General features: G+C 33.8%; 1 protein-coding gene across 1 annotated transcript in view; it reads right to left on the minus strand.

Annotated features, from left to right (window-relative positions):
* The window catches only part of LOC114333091 (voltage-dependent calcium channel subunit alpha-2/delta-3), a 174,388-nt gene that overhangs the window by 46,188 nt on the left and 108,540 nt on the right, over positions 1–19,660 (minus strand). The window contains exon 12 of the mRNA XM_028282924.2: positions 15,342–15,724. Coding sequence (XP_028138725.2) covers positions 15,342–15,724 — 383 coding nt within the window. The remainder of the gene's footprint in view (positions 1–15,341; positions 15,725–19,660) is intronic.

Genomic DNA, 19,660 nt, shown 5'->3' on the forward strand with positions numbered 1-19,660 from the left:
GTTTTTAAAACTTTTTTGCCTCTTAGTATTTTTCAGATAAGGCACCTTTTATCGAGATGTTTCTTCTTTTTTAATATGGTTCAAAGTATACCTCAAACTGTAATTTATAAATAAATTTTCATATTATTACAAAGTCACTAAAATCATACTTAACAGTACACAAATATGTGGTGGATTTGACAAAGTATTCAAAATATCTCAAAAAAAACTAACTTTTCGAAAAGTATTAAGAGGCAAAAAAATTTTAAAAACATTGTGTTTAACTAATTGTGCCACAATGATAATTTAATTGGAACGTACACAAAAGTTTGGGGGGGTTTAAGGTAACAAAACCCCCATAACATTTTTATGGGGTACACAAATTTCACTATAATTTTTTTTTTTCAGATGTTCCTATCATCAGAATGTCACATGTCCGTTTTCAATAAGAAACCTCAAACAGTGTTCGATCTATTGAAAAAAATATATTTTTATTTTGTAACTTCAAAGGGCTATAACTTTTTTTAGGTGCACATTTGTACTAAGGTAAGTTAGGTTCAATCGAACTATTTCTGATCGCAGAATATGTGATTTAATTCATGACCTGTATTTTTGTTACACCCTGTATAGAAGGCGTTAATTACCATGTGTTCAGTCTGTCTCTGAACTTTACAGAATTCTAAACAATCCTAATCATTTCGAAGTTTTTTAGTATACAGGTAACGAAAGAAGAAAATTAAGAGTTGCAGAGGCAAATATGGCTATTGATAGGTATGATCCAGGCTGGGGCTAGGTAAGTGGACGTAGGTAAAAGTTTCAATGTATCACAAAGTGATGGTCAATCGTTTCAACGAAACATGAAATGTTGCGGAACGGCTCAGAACTGGAAGGCCTAGATTTACTACGCCCGCCCAGGTTTAGGCCAGGGTAATAAGATAAAAATATACCCTGTTCGTGACACTTTAACAGCCAGAGTACTGAAGCGTTTTTTCGACAGGTAATACTTATTAGAACAAATTGTAACTATTTCCTGCGTAGAATCTGGCGGCCATTTTTATTTATAAACAATTTAGTGTCAAAAAACGGCCTTTTTCCAGTTTTTTCCAAAGTAATGGAAAACAGGAAGACTTATGGTTTTTTTAGTACATAAATCTTCGATAGAATGGAAAAAGCTTTAAAATGGCGTATTAGAAAGTTTAATACACTTATTTGTTGTTAATATAGTTGCGAAAAAACTCTAAATTTCAAAAAGATTAATTTCGCAAAAACTATTGTAGAAATAAGATAGAGCTTTGAAATTATTGTCAAATGAGGGTTCTTTGGTGCTTAATATGTGACAAAAATTTCAAAGCGATTCATTTAATTGTTTAAATTTTATTCAAATTGTTTATCCCAGAGAGCATTTTTGCAGTAACATATGTAAGTTAGAAAAAAATAATGTTAGAACCATTCAACAGGTGTCAAATGAAAGAGCATGAACTAAACTTTTAAATTGGTTTAAAAAAAGTGAATAAAAAATGCATTTATTAGTAATAAATAATTATGCAAAAGTATAGTCAATTTTTCTTTTTCTGAATCCATTAAACTTTTTTAATAACTTTTTTCAAAAAAATCTATTTTTTACCGTTTTTTATGCGCATAACTACCAAGTAATGTTATTTATATGATAATTTATGAAAAATTGTAATAAATGTATATATTAAAAAAAAAATTAAAGGCACTCGTGGGAGTGCCGACAGAAGTGAAAACTTCTTATAGTATATAAATAACGAGCTCCATGCTTTTACCCCATCCTCAAAGAAGTGCTATACCTATATCATATACGATATACGCGACGCGTATGTCCTATGCTATTTATGTATACAATATACATACACATAATTTATATATGTACAAAATTTATTTCAGCGAAGTGATGACGGTCGCAAATTCAATACTTTTTCCCAATCCAAGAAGTGCACAACGTCCCTAAAGAAATTTTCAATTCAAAAATTTATTTCGTCGACGAGATAACGGTCGCTAATTTACTACTTTTTCTCCATCTAAAAAGTGCACAACGTCCCTTAAGAAGTTTTCACTTCAAATAATTAGTTCGTCGAAGCGATGATGGTCGCTTTAGTTTAATACGTTTTTACATCGAAAAAGTGCACAAGATCCCTAAAAAGTTTCACTTCAAATATTTATTTCTTCGAAGCGATTACGGCCCTAATTCAATACTTTTCCTCCATACAAAAAGTGCACAACGTCCCTATAAAAGCTTTCACTTAAAAAATTTATTTCGTCGAAGCGATAACGGTCGCTAATGTAATAATTTTTCCTCATCCAAAAAGTGCACAACGTCCCTCAAGAAGTTTTTAATTCAAAAATGTATTTCGTCGAAGCGATGAAGGTTCGCTAATAAAATGTTTTCCCCATCAAAAAATTCACAACGTCCCTCAAGAAGTTTCCACTTCAAAAATTGATTTCATCGAAGCGATGACGGTCGCTGATTTAATACTTTTTTACATCGAAAAAGTGCACAACGTCCATAAATAAGTGTCACTTCAAATATTTATTTCGCCGAAGCGATGACGGTCCCTAATTCAATACTTTACCCCCATCCAAAAAGTGCACAACGTTCCTAAAGAAGTTTTCACTTCAAAAATGTATTTCGTCGAAGCGATGACGGTCGCTAATTAAATAATTTTTCCCCGTCCAAAAAGTGCACAACGTCCCTAAAAAAGTATTCACTTCAAAAATTTATTTCGTCGAAGCGATGACGGTCCATAATTCAATACTTTTTCCCCATCCAAAAAGTGCACAACGTCCCTCAAGAAGTTTTCACTTCACGAATTTATTTCATCGAAGCGATGGCGGTCGATAATTTAATACTTTTTTCCATCCAAAAAGAGCGCAACGTTATTTATTACTTTCTCCCCATCCAAATTTAATAATTTTTCCCCATCCAAAAAGTGCACAACGTCCCTAAAGAAGTTTTCACTTCAAAAATTTAATTTCGCCGAAGAGATGACGGTCGCTAATTCAATACTTCTTCCCCATCTAAAAAGTGCACAACGTCCCCAAAAGAAGTTTTCACGTTAAAAATTTATTTTGCCGAAGCGATGACGGTGGCGATGACGTTCGCTAATTCAATATTTTTTCCCTATCTAAAAAGTGCACAACGTCACTAAAGAAATTTTCACTTCAAAAATTTATTTCGTCGAAACGATGACGGTCGCTAATTTAATACTTTTTTCCCATCCAAAAAGTGCACAACGTCCCTAAAGAAGTTTTCACTTCAAAAATTTAATTTCGCCGAAGCGATGACGGTCGCTAATTCAATACTTCTTCCTCATCCAAAAAAGTGCACAACGTCCCTAAAGAAATTTTCACTTCAAAAATTTATTTCGTCGAAACGATGACGGTCGCTAATTTAATACTTTTTCCCCATCCAAAAAGTGCACAACGACCCTCAAGAAGTTTTCACTTCAAAAATTTATTTCTTTGAAGCGATGACGGTCGCAATGACGGTCGCCAATTTAATATACTTTTTCCCATCCAAAAAGTGCACAACGTCCCTAAAGAAGTTTTCACTTCAACACATATACGTACAAAATTTACTTCGCCGAAGAGATGACGGTCGCGAAATAAATCCTTTTTCCCTATCGAGAAATAGGTTTTACATTTATGTTAAATTTAAATACTTCTATACAATTTATCTATAGATACACATAATATAGATACGTACAAAATTTATTTCGTCGAAGAGATGACGGTCGCTATGACGGTCGCGAAATAAATCTGTTTTCCCCATCCTAAAATAGGTTTTACATTTATTTTAAATTTAAATACTTCTATACAATTTATATATACATACAAATAATATATAGCATAAGCGATGACGGTCGCAATGACGGTCGCAATGACGGTCGCTAATTCAATGCTTTTTCCCCTATCCAAAAATCGCACAACGTCCCTAAAGAAGTTTTCACTTCAAAAAAAACTTAGTCTCAGCATCCGTTATGGCTTGCAAATTGTAGAAGCCTCGAAGGTGTTACCAGAGAAGGTTCCCATTGTTTTCAGACTGGTAGGATGTGGAATGACATTTTTGGATGTTGTTTTATGTGCTATTAGATTGAAAACTTAGTTTTTTGATAGCAGTTGCCACTAGGGCATCCCTGCCATTTCGTTCGTTGCAATCCGTGACTGCACGCCGGGGTTTGTCCTAGTTGGGTTAGAGAGAGCAGCATATGTGCCTCCTGATGAGAGACTAATAAGTTTCGAAACCGGTAGAGGTGCTTGCTGCACCCTCTGATTGAACTGGAATAATGATGCGGCTGTAGTTTCGTGTTGCAACGAAACTGAAAATGGTTATTTATTTTTTATTTATGTTTACTCCCATTGGACTACGAAGGGAACCATTCTCGTTGGAACTTTACCGCGCTGAGCAGATCGGACGTGAATTATAAATTGTAAAATTCCCTCATCTTCCTTAGTCTCAGCATCCGTTATGGCTTGCAAATTGTAGAAGCCTCGGAGGTGTTACCAGAGAAGGTTCCCATTGTTTTCAGTCTGGTAGGATGTGGAATGACATTTTTGGATGTTGTTTTATGTGCTATTAGATTGAAAACTTAGTTTTTTGATAGCAGTTGCCGCTAGGGCATCCCTGCCATTTCGTTCGTTGCAATCCGTGACTTCACGCCGGGGTTTGTCCTAGTTGGGTCAGAGAGAGCAACATATGTACCTCCTGACGAGAGACTAATAAGTTTCGAAACCGGTAGAAGTGCTTGCTGCACTCTCTGATTGAACTGGAATAATGATGCGGCTGTAGTTTCGTGTTGCAACGAAATTGAAAATGTTTATTCATTTTTGATTTATGTTTACTCCCATTGGACTACGAAGGGAACCATTCTCGTTGGAATTTTACCGCGCTGAGCAAATCGGACGTGAATTATAAATTGTAAAATTCCCTCATCTTCCTTAGTCTCAGCATCCGTTATGGCTTGCAAATTGTAGAAGCCTCGGAGGTGTTACCAGAGAAGGTTCCCATTGTTTTCAGTCTGGTAGGATGTGAAATGATATTTTTGGATGTTGTTTTATGTGCTGTTAGATTGAAAACTTAGTTTTTTGATAGCAGTTGCCGCTAGGGCATCCCTGCCATCTCGTTCGTTGCAATCCGTGACTGCACGCCGGGGTTTGTCCTAGTTGGGTCAGAGAGAGCAGCATATGTGCCTACTGATGAGAGACTAATGAGTTTCGAAACCGGTAGAGGTGCTTGCAACAATCTCTGATTGAACTGAAATAATGATGCGGCTGTAGTTTCGTGTTGCAACGAAATTGATAATGGTTATTCATTTTTGTATATAATTTATTATATAAAAAAATAAAAAGTTTATAAGGAAAATTGAATTTGCATAATAATTTATTACAAATAAATGCAATTTTTATTCACTTTTTTAAACCAATTTGAAAGTTTAGCTCATGATCTTTCATTTGACACCTGCAGAATGGTTCTAGCATTATGTTTTTCTGACTTATGTTATTGCAAAAAAATGCTCTCTGGGATAAACAATTTGAATAAAATTTAAACAATTGAATGAATCGCTTTGAAATTTTTGTCACTTATTAAGCACCAAAGAACCATCATTTGGCATAAATTTCAAAGCTCTATACTTATTTTTACAATAGTTGTTGCGAAATTAATTTTTTTGAAAACCTTTTTTCGCAATTGTATTAACAATAAATGAGTGTATTAAACTTTGTAATACGCCATTTTAAAACTTTCTTGATTCTCTCCAAGAAGTTTGTATCTAAGAAAACCATAAGTCTTACTGTTTTCCAATAATTTGAAAAAAAAAAGAAAAATGACCGTTTTTTGACACTAAATTGTTTATAAATAAAAATGGCAGCAGCCAATAAATAAAAAACGCTTCAGTACCTTGGCTGTTGAAGTGTCATGGAAAAAACCTTATTACCCTGGACTAAGGACCGTTACAGTAGTCTATCATCTCGAAGAACGCCATTCGACAGCTGTAGAATCCTGAAGAAGAGGTTTTTTAATGCGACGAGAACTGCGATTTCAGGAGCATTTCTACGTAAAAGGGTCTCTAGTCCAATTTAAGACCAAAGCGTCTTTTAAAAAGAGTTCGACTCACCGCAGAGCACAGACGCCAAAGACTAGCTTGGGCTTTGGAACATAGAGATTGGCAGGAAGAATGGAAATCTGTAGTCTTTACCGACGAATCTCGCTATGGAAGGTATTCCGATAGTCGTCGCTTAGATGTTTGAACGAATCCGTTAGTACCGAGAAATCGTCTACCAGTCCAGGAAATTCGTCCTTTTCGAGGAGGTACTGTTACAGTCTGGGATGGAATTTCTTTTGATGGTCGAGCAGACCTATTAGTTTTGAACAGGAATATGACCAGTGTGATTTATAGTGATAAAGTCTCTTCTTCTTCTTCTTCTTTGTATATAGACATTACTGTCTGTTTTTTCAATGTGCCTCTAGTAAGTTGTCGTTCCATCGTTTTCGTGGTCTTCCCACTGATCGTTTTCCTATTGGGGAACCGTCTCTCGCTGTCCTGACTACCCTATTTGTTGTCATTCGGCTTATGTGGTCATTCCATTCTATTCTTCTGTTTCTTAACCAGTTATTAATGTTATCCACCTTGCATCGCCGTCGTATATCTGTACTTCTACCTCTCTCCCATAGAGTCTTACCATCGATTTTTCGAAGGGTTTTCATCTCCGCTGTTTCGAGAAATCTTTTTGTCCTCTCTGTGTCGGGTCGTGTTTCTGCCGCGTATGTCATTATTGGTCATGACTGTTTTGTAAATTCTGCCTTTCATTTCTTTTCCGATATTTTTATTTCTCCATATTGTGTCATTCAGGCAACCTGCGGCTCTGTTTGCTCTATTCACTTGATCTTCCACTTCTGTTTCGAGCCTTCCGTAGCTATATAGTGTGATGCCTAGGTATTTAAACTCCATCACTTGTTCTTTTATCTGACCTTTCAGCTCCAATTTACATCTTACTGGATCTGCTGTTATAACCATGCATTTTGTCTTTTTTGAGGAAATTAACATGTTAAATTTTCTGGCGATTATGTTGAATTGGTGCAGCATACGTTGTAAATCATCTTCACTTTGAGAGATTAGTATTGCATCGTCCGCATAGCAGATTATTTTAAGTTGTTTTTCTCCCATTTGGTATCCTTTTTTAGTTCTTACTTTTTTAATATTTCGTCCATGATCAGGTTGAACAATAAAGGACTCAAGGAATCCCCCTGTCTTATCCCATTGCCGGCTTCAATTGGGTCAGTTAGTTCATCTTCCACTTTTACTTTTATTGTGTTGTTCTGGTAGATGTTTTCTATCGTTTTAATTATTCCCAGAGGTACCTCTCTCGAGTATAACAAGTGGATAACGTCCTTTAATGTGACCCTGTCAAATGCTTTCTTAAGGTCCACGAAACATAGTGATAAAGTCATCAATAATATTATTCCACATTTTCAGGTCGCTATTGGTCAAGACTTCCTTTTTCTTGGTGGTAATTCAACACCGCAGCGGTCTGTCACTGTAGTTGAAGCTCGAAAAAATCAATATTCCTCATTTGCCATTACCCTGAGGTCTCCTAATCTCAATTACAATTACATTGAACAAGCTTGGAATAACTCCAGATAGCCTTAGATGCACACGAACCACGCCCTGAAACTCTTCAGTAATTAAGGAACCCATTGCCACAACTTTGGACGCAAATCATGCAAGATGTTCTTAAAAATTTAGTAGAAAGTCTACCAATACGTTGTCAGGGGTGGCTCATGATAATAGAAGGTGGTGAGTCACACTACACCTGAGGAATTTTATTATGATGGTTAGCTTCTCTTCAATGGCCGGAAGGTCGATTTTGTGACGTCATAACGCTAGGACGAAGCTAGGACAAATAATCCCGGACAAAAAATCCCCACAAATTATCCCTGGATAAACCCAGACAAATAATCCCCGGACAAAAATCCCCGGACAAAAAATCCCCACAAAAAATCCCGGGCAAATAATCTCCACAAATTATTTAGACAAAATATCCCCACAAAAAATTCCGGACAAAAGTCCTTAAGAAATGTTTGCTGCCGATTAGTTCTCTAAAAGTTTTCCCGTGAATGCGATCGACTCAAATGCTTTCAGCCTCAGTGTATAGATTTATTTTGAATTCCAATTCCATATCGAAAACTTCAAATTTTACGTAACAAAAGAGTGGTAAATCTTTTCAAAAATCGTGGAAGATATGGGGAATGAGGTAAGGCTGTGAGAGAGTCATGTTCCAATATTATTTGCTTAAATCTTTTGCTCACTGTGATTTGAATAACTATGTTCAAAACATTGCCATTGTCCAAAACAAATTGTGGGGATTATTTGTCCAAGATTTTTTGTGGGGATTTTTTGTCCGGGGATTATTTGTCCGGGGATTTTTGTGGGGATTTTTTGTCCGGGATCATTTGTCCGGGGATTATTTGCCGAACCCTCGCTAGGGCGTCTACAGAACGGCGCCGTGTTTATTTTAATGCTTATCTATTATAATATTAAATAATAATTTTATTCGCAAAAGAATAGCAACGAAAGCTCTAAGCTTCCAACAGGTTCAAACTCATAGGAGCTGTTTTTTAGCTAAAAGTAATTACTATAATACCACATATCAAACCAATATTAATCAGATGTTTCGTCCTTCCTTGGTCTCATCAACGTCGTTGTACAGCCATATTAAGCAAACTTTACATTACATACCTACTACAACAACCAACGGACAACTGATTCTGTTAATATTAATCAGTTGCCAAAATGAAATTATTGTAAGCAAACAATATACCCATAAACACGCGATAACTTCATTTTAGAACCAATCTTTGTATTGTAAATGTATTGTAATTGTAAATGTATTGAATATAGGGAAATACAAACAAGCAAGTAAGCAAATTACTGTTATATTATAAGATTGATTTTTATGTTAAGTAAACTAAGGGTTAAACTTCGTTTTTTTGGTATTTTATTTTATGTTTGTTTTATAAAAGCGTGCTTATAAGAAAATAAATCATCTTTTACACATAATCTAAACTAATATAAAACTATATCTAAAACTTCTTTACAAAACTACAATACAAGCGTCCATAACAAATAAGGGAAGCAAGGTCAAGTACTTAACTTTACAACTAAAAAAACACATGTTTGAAGCATGCCTCAAGGATGGATGAATTTCGTTCCCAGAATTGGTGGCACATTTTTTAAATTTTGCCGCTTTTACTGTCCCATTTTAAGAAATGGTAGTATGCTAGACAAGGAGAGGTTTGAAGCAAGCCTCATCTGTAATAATTTGAGAAAGTTGGAATGAGATGCATGATGCATATAATACTGGCACGTGGAAGACGGATACAAAGATAAAGAGTCAGGGCCGTACCGATTTTAATTCTTTTCATAAAAAGCTATTTAGGAAATTTTAAAAAACTAAATTGTATTTAAAAAACTGATTATGAAATAACGTAAATAGTCGATTGATATACTGGTGAGGCACTGCCTCACCTGCCTTATAGGACAAGCCGCCAATGTACGTTGCCAAGCAGTTATTGAGGCTCGTGGAGAACCAGGGCTTATTATACCGCCAGGTCCGTGAGGCACCTACATCGGGCCCGCATTTTAATAGGGCCCGGAAAGGTCAGCAAAAACAATTTTGTATCATGACAAATTATAACATTAATAGAAAAAAGTTATTAGGAAGAAAAGGAACATTGGAGTAACGTTCTTCAACGAATAGTAGCAACCATTAAATTTTTGTTCAGGAACGGTCTATCCGGTTTCACAACTAAATTATTTACAAAAGGAAATAAAAATATTTTAAGTTGCTTAGACTATGTAAGCGAATTTGACTTATTTTAAGCTAGTCACTTACAAAAATTAATGACGTTTCTCGCGCAAAATAAATGTAGGTGATGAGCGCGCTAATAACCGGCAAAATAACGCAAAAGGTGGAAAACATAATACATTGTAAAATAGCAAGAGATGAAACTAGTAGAGGTGGAAATTATCGATATAAACGTATAAATTAACATTACATTACATAGTTTCCCACTTTTAGACGTCTGTGACGGGAGTATTTTATAAAATTCTCTTGTCACAGTGACAGCTTTCATACTCTTCCGATACGTCTAAAGGTGGGAAACTATTTAATATAATGTTAATTTATACGTTTATGTCGATAATTTCCACCTGTACTAGTTTCAATTCTTTTTACTTCATAATGTATTATGTTTTCCATCTTTTGCGTTATTTTGCCGGTTATTAGCGCGCTCATCACTGTACAAAACTTAAGAGAAACATTTTCAGAAATTGATAATGAAGCTAAAAAACTATCGCCGATAAACGCTTCATAATATAAAGATGAGCTTTCACGAGGACGAAAAAGAAAACAATTTTTTGATGAAAATTCAAGTGTTTACAAAACGATTTTTTTAAAAAGGCATTAAAATTATAAAATACCTACGTATAATAAATAAATAAATATGTAGTTTTTACTCATGTTTAAAATTTTAAAATTAAACAATTAAACAATTTTCAATATAAATTTTGTTTATTGTTTAATGTATTGTTGTTTCATAGATATAAATTTAAAGGCTATAGCGGGATAAGATGGCCAAAATTGCACCAGACTCGATTCAGTTTTGGGTTTAGCCATTCGAAAAGATATAATTAAAAACTCACTCAGTCAAATTTTCAAGTCCCTAGGTGCTTATGGGGGTCCCGTATGAGAATAAAGGTGTTTTTTGAAAAAAAAATTCAGGCGCTGTATTGCTGCAAAAAATCTGGAAAAAATGTATGAAGGTGTATCTTAAAAATACAAAGCTGCCCGAGTTTTTTCAGATTTTTAGCTTGAACATTGAGCCCAGGAATTTTTTTTAATTTTCAGAAAATTTTTAGGCTATGTTGAAAATTTTTCGCCATCTTTAAAACAATGTTTTTTTTGTGAATTTTTTTCCATTATTTCGAATGGCATAGGCATCATTATCATTTTCAACGTGAAAAATACCTAAAAAACGTAAAGAATGTTTTTTTTTTGCATTTTTCTGAAATATTCGACTCATAACCTCCACGACATAGAGCTAAATTGTCATTTACATTTTTATCATAGATCATTTACATTTTTATATGTATACCTTTACAATCAAAATCAGCTGTTAAAAGTTATTTTTTCCTACAGCATGCACAAAATCCCAAAAACTCCGTTTTTCGGCATTTTTACTAGATAATCTCAAAAATCTGTAAAAAAATAATTTTTTATTTGTTTGCACAATTATTTGAATTTCATATAATAATATCGTCCCACTAAGGGAACCCTACCATAGTCTTATAAAAAATCAATAAATTTATTTTTTTAACGTTTAAAAAATAAAAATTTTGTAGTGCTCGATAAAAAATATTCCCGTTTTATGAAAATGCTCGTTGCGGTTGTGATTTTCAAAGAGTGTTTAGGTTATAAAAAGCACGCCACGACAAGCACGCCAAAGGAATAAATTCGTGATTTCGTAAACTAGCGACTTTAAGGAAAAATCCCGAAACGGGTCGAGTGTGATACGAGTGATGTCATTCATCTGGGTGTCAAGACGTAATCTATGATTTTTTTAAACAAAAATATGGGTCATGTGCCAGCTCATTTGAACGGATATTCAGTTCTCTGTTCGAAGACGAAATTCGGTCTGTGTCGATCGTCTTGACAAGTACCCTTTCAGTTTTTCGAGCAGGGAAGCCATGCTGCTTTTGAGTACTAATAGTAAAATCCATTAACATCGACATTGTGTCGCATTCCAAAAGTATAATGTTAAAAAATAATTATGTAATTTTGAAGACTATATCAACTAGTGGACTAGTTTCAATTACTACATAGAATGTCACTGAAGATGATCTGACTCAATCAAAAACGTTCTGATGTTTGATGTTTCTATAATCCATTTGGATGACTTTTTTAAAAGTTTTTTAATAGAATTTTATACCATTATACAACTTCTATGTAAGTTTTTTAACTATGGTATACAGCCAGTCACTGGGACTTTCCGTGTAATTTGCTTATTTGAAAGGTTATTCAATTCTCTTTTCCGTGGTATAAACATTATTATATATACAGAGTACATTATTATTTATACAGAGTGACTAAAAGAAATTAAAAAAATAATGTCTGTAATTTATTTTAATTCAAAATATATTTTACTTTCAGAAAACGAAAAAAAAATGTTTATTTGAAACATAAACATTGCTTTTCACTTAAATTAAATGTTCAAACTTCCAAGAGGCAGGTGGCTGGCAGGAGCTAGCTTGAACATTGAATTTAAGTGAAGAGCAATGTTCATATCTCAAAGATTTTCTTCTAGTTTCTAACATCAGTAAAATGTATTTTGAAGTAAATAAATTACTTAAATTCTTCTTTTTTTTGTCAATTAATTTTATTTTAAAAATTTTTTTGGTCACCCTGTATAAATAATTATGTTAGTGTTTATATTACTGAATAGAGAAATGAATCTACTTTCAAATGAGCTGGCACACGACCCATATTTTCATCATAGATTACGTCATCACGTCCACATGAATGACGTCACTTGTATCACACTCGACCCGTTTCGGGATTTTTCCTTAAAGTCGCCAGTTTACGAAATAACGAATTTATTCCTTTCAATTGGACCATACTGTATATTAATTTGAATTTTGTAATTTTGCGAGTGAGTAGTAGCTTTTTAATAACTAATTTATTAATTCCTTTAAACACTCTGCACTCTTTAGGTTGCACTATTTAATCAATTAAGTAATTCAAATAATTTAATAATTTATTTAAATAATAATTCCTCATTAACGTTTAATAAAAAGATTTTTATTACGTAAGTAGTTAGTGGCTTTGATGGCAGGTACTTGAGGACTGACTTTTTCCTGAGTTTTTCCCAAAAACGTGGCTAGAAGCGTTTCCTTGCGTACGACACCAAAGTGGCGTGCTTTTTTAACCTAAGCACGCTTTGAAAATCACAACCGCAACGAGCATTTTTATAAAAAGGGAACATTTTCTATCTAACGTACCAAAAAATTTATTTTTAAGGGTTAAAAAAATTAATTTATTGATTTTTTTTAAGCCTATGGTAGGGTACCTCTTAGTGGGACGATATTATTATATATGAAATTCAAATAATAGTGCAAACAAACCATTTTTTAAGTATTAATTTTATTACATTCTATCGATAATAAAATTTTAATTTTTGAAACATTAAAAAAATTATTTTTTGACAGATTTTTGAGGTAATTTAGTAAAAACGCCTAAAGACGGGGTTTTTGGTTTTTTCTGCATGCTGTAGGAAAAAAATAAGTTTTAACAGCTGATTTTGATTGTAAAGGTAAGAATACATATAAAAATGTGAATAATCATTAATTTAGCTGTATGTTGTGGAGGTTATGAACCGAAAACTTCATAAAAATGCAAAAAACAGCTTTTTCGATTTTTATGTATTTTTCACATTGAAAATGATAATGATGCCTATGCCATTCAAAAGAACGGACAAAATTCACAAAAACACATTATTTTAAAGTTTTCTTCCTGCGCTCAATTTTCAAGCTAAAAATCTGAAAAAAATCTGAAAGAAGATACCTTTGTATTGTTAAGATACGCCTTCATAAATTTTTACAACAATACAGCGTCTGAAAAAAATGTTTTCCAAAAAAACACTTTTTTTTATAGCGGACCACTAGAAGCACCTAGGGACTTGAAAATTTGACTGAGTTAGTTTTAATTATATCTTTTCGAATGGCTAAACCCAAAATTGAATCGAGCCTGGTGCAATTTTGACCATCTTATCCCGCTATAGCCTTTCTGGTGCAACTATATTTGTATTAAATAATTAATACATTTAAAAAAGTTATTATTATTAAATTATATTTAGGGGCCCAAAAAGTGTGTAATGCTTCAGCCTGATTTGAAGTAAAACAAGCTCTGAGAACACACCACCTATTAAATAATTTTTTGTTGGATTTTGAAAATGATTCGGGTGTTACAAGAAATTTTGTCAATTTTAGTTTTTTTAATTTTTTTAGGAAACTTTTCTACCTACCCACCTATTGTTTGTAGATTTGGAGAAGGCATACGATACGGTACCTTTGAAAAAACTGTTTCAAACATTGACGAAGGTAGGTCTCAGTAGAGAGTATGTGGATGCTATCGCAAATATATACAAAAATGCAAGAAGTGTCGTTAAAGAAGGAGACTTTATATCTGAATCATTTCCTATATCAAAGGGGCTTAAGCAAGGATGTTGTCTGTCTCCGACTTTATTTAAAATATATATTCAATCATCGCTAGAGCAGTGGAGGAAACAAGTATCCGGAATGGGAATAGACATAGGCAGTGGTAAATGTCTAACAACTTTGTTTTTTGCAGATGATCAGGTAGTCGTAGCGAATGATGAGGAAGACATGGACTACATGTTTAGAAAACTAAAGAAAGAATATGAAAAATGGGGCCTCAATATGAATATGTCAAAGACAGAGTATCTTAAAATAGGGGATGATGAAGAAGATCCAGAGTTAGAAATTAGAACCACGAAAAGATGTAATGAATATAAATATCTCAGATCTATAATATCTAAAGAAGGCACTACCAAAAGAGACATCGAAAAGAGAACGGCAGCAGGGCAAAAAAGCGGTAAACATTCTGAGCTCTCTACTTTGGTCTAAAGATATAAGGCAAGAAACGAAATTGACAATCTATCGTACCTTGGTAGAGCCTATTATGACTTATGGGGCAGAAGTTTGGCAGATGACAAAAAAAGATAGGAAAAGAATAGAAGTAGTAGAAATGGATTATCTAAGGAGAGCGTGTGGTATATCTAAAAAAGATCACATCAGGAATGAAGATATTAGAAGGAGGACACATACTGTATATTCCAGTGTAGATAAAATTGAAACTAGATAACTAGTGTGGTATGGTCACGTGAAACGAATGAATGAAGATAGATGGCCAAAGAAAGCTTTAAATTACATACCACACCAAAGAAGAAGAAGGGGAAGACCTTCAGTTGCCTGGGAAGAAAATGTACGGCACATCATGAAAGATAGAGCCATCAAAGAAGACGAATGGATGGACAGAAAACGATGGCGGTCGAAATGCGAGAAGCGGCAGAGGCTGTAGGAACCTCGCTGATAGATAGAGAGGAAACTTTTGAGTGGGTAGATTTTTGATACAAAAGAGATGCAGTGATATTAATTTATTTTATAATAAAGAATTTTTATCATTTACGTTTGAATATTTTTGTTTTAAAAGCATTTTCTGAAAAGATCCCTAACTTTTGACGAGGAGTTTATTTACAATGAACTTACCATTTGGGGTTAATTTTCCACTTTCCTGTAAAGAATGAGGTCAAATTTTCACCAGTATACTTATTCCTCATAATTTCATCCTCTACCTCTAAAGAATACATCCCATATCCATGTGGAATAGCAATTCCTAAGGTGAACGGAGTCTTGTCAATTGGTGTGTAATAGTAGTCATATTTTGCTTCAAATACTCTTTTCATGTTGTCATAATGGTACCTTACAGTTATGTTAGGTAAAGTTCCAGTCTCGCCATCAACCAAGGATTGCCTTAGTTTCAGAACACTGTCGGTAATTTCTCTAGGCATAGTTAACTCGTCGTCAACGTGGTGTTCCACTTGTGTTAAGTCTACACTATTGTAGTTGAATTTCAATACTGCTCCTGCATGCTATAAGACAATAAATGTCAAACAAAATAAATACATTATGTAGGAATAATTCAGTGGTCGTTTGCCAAAAGCAGATAATATGTCCATTTTTGGTACTCTTCAGGAGAGCAAATTCAAATTTCCACGACGGCCATAAAACTACAGTTTTTTCTTATACAGTGTGGTGGAATAAGTGTTGCCCCCCCCCCCCGTTAACTTGTTTATTTTAAGAATATAAGCAAAACGCTCGGACAGGTCGATTTTTAAGCTAACCATAGTATATTATAGCATCAACGTTTCGAACTTTACGCGATCCCTCTTCAGGTGACAGCCATAACTTTGATTTTTTTAAATGGGAAAGTACATCATGTGACACCTCATTTAAAAACTCTTAAAATACTGAGTTCAAAAATGTATAATACTTTAATCCTGTTTGAGAGCGTATGCGAAAAATTTCGGTCTAATTCTTTCTAAATGCAATCATTTTTTTCGAATCCTGAAAAAACCAATAAATATTTTTGAAAAATTTAAACGCAGAATGAAATATTACAGTATTCTCGATGGTCCAAAGTCCCTGAGAACTCCTATAATGTTTATTTTAATAAGTCACAGTGGTGGAAAAAAGAGAAAATTTAGTGTGATTTTTAATTTCAAATATATCATTCAAAAGAAACTTTTTGTTTATTCTAAGGGACTGTCAGCCCTCGGTAATAATCTAATCTTTCATTCTGCTTTAAATTTCATTCGAAAAAAATAAATGCATTTAAAAAGAGTTCGACCCAAATGTTGGGCCTGCGATCTCAAAAAGGATTAAAGTATTATACATTTTTGAAATCAGTATTTTAAAAGCTGTTAAATGAGGTGTCACATGATGTACTTTACTATGTCACTATAATATACTATGGTTAGTTTAAAAATCGACCTGTCCGAGCGTTTTGCTTATATTCTTAAAATAAGCAAGTTAACAGGGGGGGGGCAACACTTATTCCACCGCACTGTGTGTGAACTCATATAAATAGCTGTATAAATAAACACTAAACTCAAAATCAAATATGATATTTCTAAAACTGTGATTTTATGGACATCGTGGACATTTGAATTTGCTCTTCTGAAAAATATCGAAAGTTGACATATCAGGTTTTGGCAAACGGCCATTCAATTGCAATTGTATCTGAGAATTAAGGATTAAGGTAAAACATTTTACTGTAATATCAATTAAAACATAAAATACTAATAAGACTTTGAACAAGTGAATCAAGTAGGGTAAACTTTTTAAATCTAGAAAGATAAATTATAGGGGACCATAAGTACTAAGCAATAGACATTACCAGTGGCGGATCCAGGGAGAGGCGATTGGCCACCTCTCAAACCAACTGCTTTAAATTTTTTATATTGTATATAAAGATTATAAGAACATTCATTTATTTTTCATAGAAATTTAGCCAATCGTCCCTCACTCTTAACGAAGCTGGATCCGCCACTGGATATTACATAACCAAAATAAAAGAGAGACAAAATATGAAAGTTACATTGGGGAAACGAGTAACTAAACGAATCAATACGAGTAACTAAACTCTATCTGAAGCACAAACGTATGAAATTTATGAAGAAAACAAAAGTGAAAAACTGCTGAAAGCATATTTTAAATTAGCAAAATTCTAGTAAAAAAATATGGTATGGTAGCCATTACTGAAAAGAAATCAAGAACGCAAGAAATATACGTAAAGAAAAACCAGAGAAAAGATAGTATTCCCTCTACGTAGGTGCAAGGCAGAAGCCGATACAATATGCCGAACATAGAAAATAACATACAACAGCAATATACCGAAAATGGAAAAAAAACTTCAAAGGAACGATATAAGAGGAGCGTATAAAAATCTACAGAAGAGAAGAGCAAATCTATGCAAAAATCAAGAATGGCAGATAACCAACGATCCAAAAGAAATAAAATTAGTCTGGAAAACCTATTTATATGTGTACTCTTTAAACTCAAAAAAAAAAGAAAAGCTAGCAACTCACCGCAGGTACAATCCCCTGAAACGAATACCAAAAGTAACAAACTGCAACCGGTTAATATAAAACCTCCACCAATTATAATTAATAAAGTACAAAAATATGACGAATTGTCAGATTATCTACATAAAAACAAGATACAACTCCAGGCAACCATGTTGGCTGGAGGGAATATGAAAATCAATGTCACTGACTCAGATGCATACAAAAAGATAAATAAGCCAGTTCAGCATATACCTCCTTTACGAAAAGAAAACAGAACATGGGCAAGAAATCCCAAAGAGAACGTGCATGCGTTCGCTGATCATTTAGAAAACATATTTCAACCAAACCCTGGGGAAACTCATGTAGACTATGAACGAGTAGCTACTGATTCTCTTAACATACAACTAACTACTACAAAAGAAGTTAAAAAATTAATCAAGAACATCAATACAAAAAAAGGGCCTGGGTTTGACCTGATCAATGGTGAGATATTAAAAAAAGAATTTGTGTGTACTTTGTACGCACGTAAGAAGATATTCTTCTATTATATAGGTAATTTCAACGAAGTAAATATACTTAACAGGTTATTAGTATTTTATTTAAAAATTTAACAAACTTTCTTATCTACCACTTTCAAAAAAATTTTATTAAAACAACCAAAAATAAAAAAAAAATATGAATCGCCCAGGATTCGAACCCGCGCCATTCCAATCTCGGAGCTAACGCCCTAGCAACTACACCAGCGAGGTCCGTCTAATTGACATGTCAGTTTCGGATATAATTACACAACACGGCGACAAATAGTGTAAATATTTTATTATTTTACTACAGAGAAACACAAATCCAAAAACACAAGAATTATAATAAATAATACATTTACTAAAAACACTAATATATTCTTTTAATGACTTATTTGCACGGATACAGATACATAAACACCTATCTTGAAAGATTAGCAAGGAACTACATACTGTCTGTGTGCGCAGGCGCGCAGATTTATGTACAATTTTACCTCAATCGAATCGCGCCTAAACAAGAATATCTTCAAAAATTACCTAGAAAAGCCATAGTAAAGCTTACTACACTAATAACTGCATCCTTTAGGCTTAGATATGTTCTCATCCTTTGGAAAACTGCAGAGATTATAATGATACCCAAAGCAGGACAAGATAACCATGAATTAACATCATACAGGCCAATCTCCTTACTATCCATAATCTCAAAGGTGTTTGAAAAATTACTGCTACGAAGAATGAACCATATAATTGAACAAAAAAATATTGTTCCAACACACCAATTTGGATTTCGTGATAAACACTCCACAATTGACCAGATCCATCGAATAGTAACTGAAATAGAGAAAGCACTGGAAGGGGACAAAATTTGTTCAGCAGTATTCGTGAATATCGCAAAAGAATTTGACAAAGTATGGCACGACGGTCTGTTAATGAAGCTAAAGAAAATATTTCCTATGCAACTCGTTGAAATATTGCAGTCATACCTACACCAGCGAACATTTAGAGTTAAAATGGAAAACGAGTACTCTCAGTTAAAGCAAATAAATGCAGGGGTTCCACAAGGTAACGTTCTTGGACCAATACTATACGTTTTGTATACATCTGACATTCCGGAGAGAGAAAACATCCAACTGGCCACATTTGCTGATGATACAGCAGTCATGACAATAGGAGCAACTATAGAGGAATCTACGATTAACTTACAAAATGCAATTAATGGCATAGAAGGCTGGTCCAAAAATGGCGTATAAAGTTTAATGAACAGAAGTCAGTTCATATTAACTTCACTAACAAGAAAATCAATAATCTTCCAATTATCCTAAACAACACCGTTGTTCCTAATAAAAAAACAGCCAAATACTGGGTTTAAATCTCGACGTCAAACTAAAATGGAAGGAGCACGTTAAAAAGAAAACTGAACAGTTGAAGATAAAGTACAAAA

Source organism: Diabrotica virgifera, chromosome 10, assembly GCF_917563875.1.
Source record: "Diabrotica virgifera virgifera chromosome 10, PGI_DIABVI_V3a".
Classification (NCBI taxonomy): domain Eukaryota; kingdom Metazoa; phylum Arthropoda; class Insecta; order Coleoptera; family Chrysomelidae; genus Diabrotica; species Diabrotica virgifera.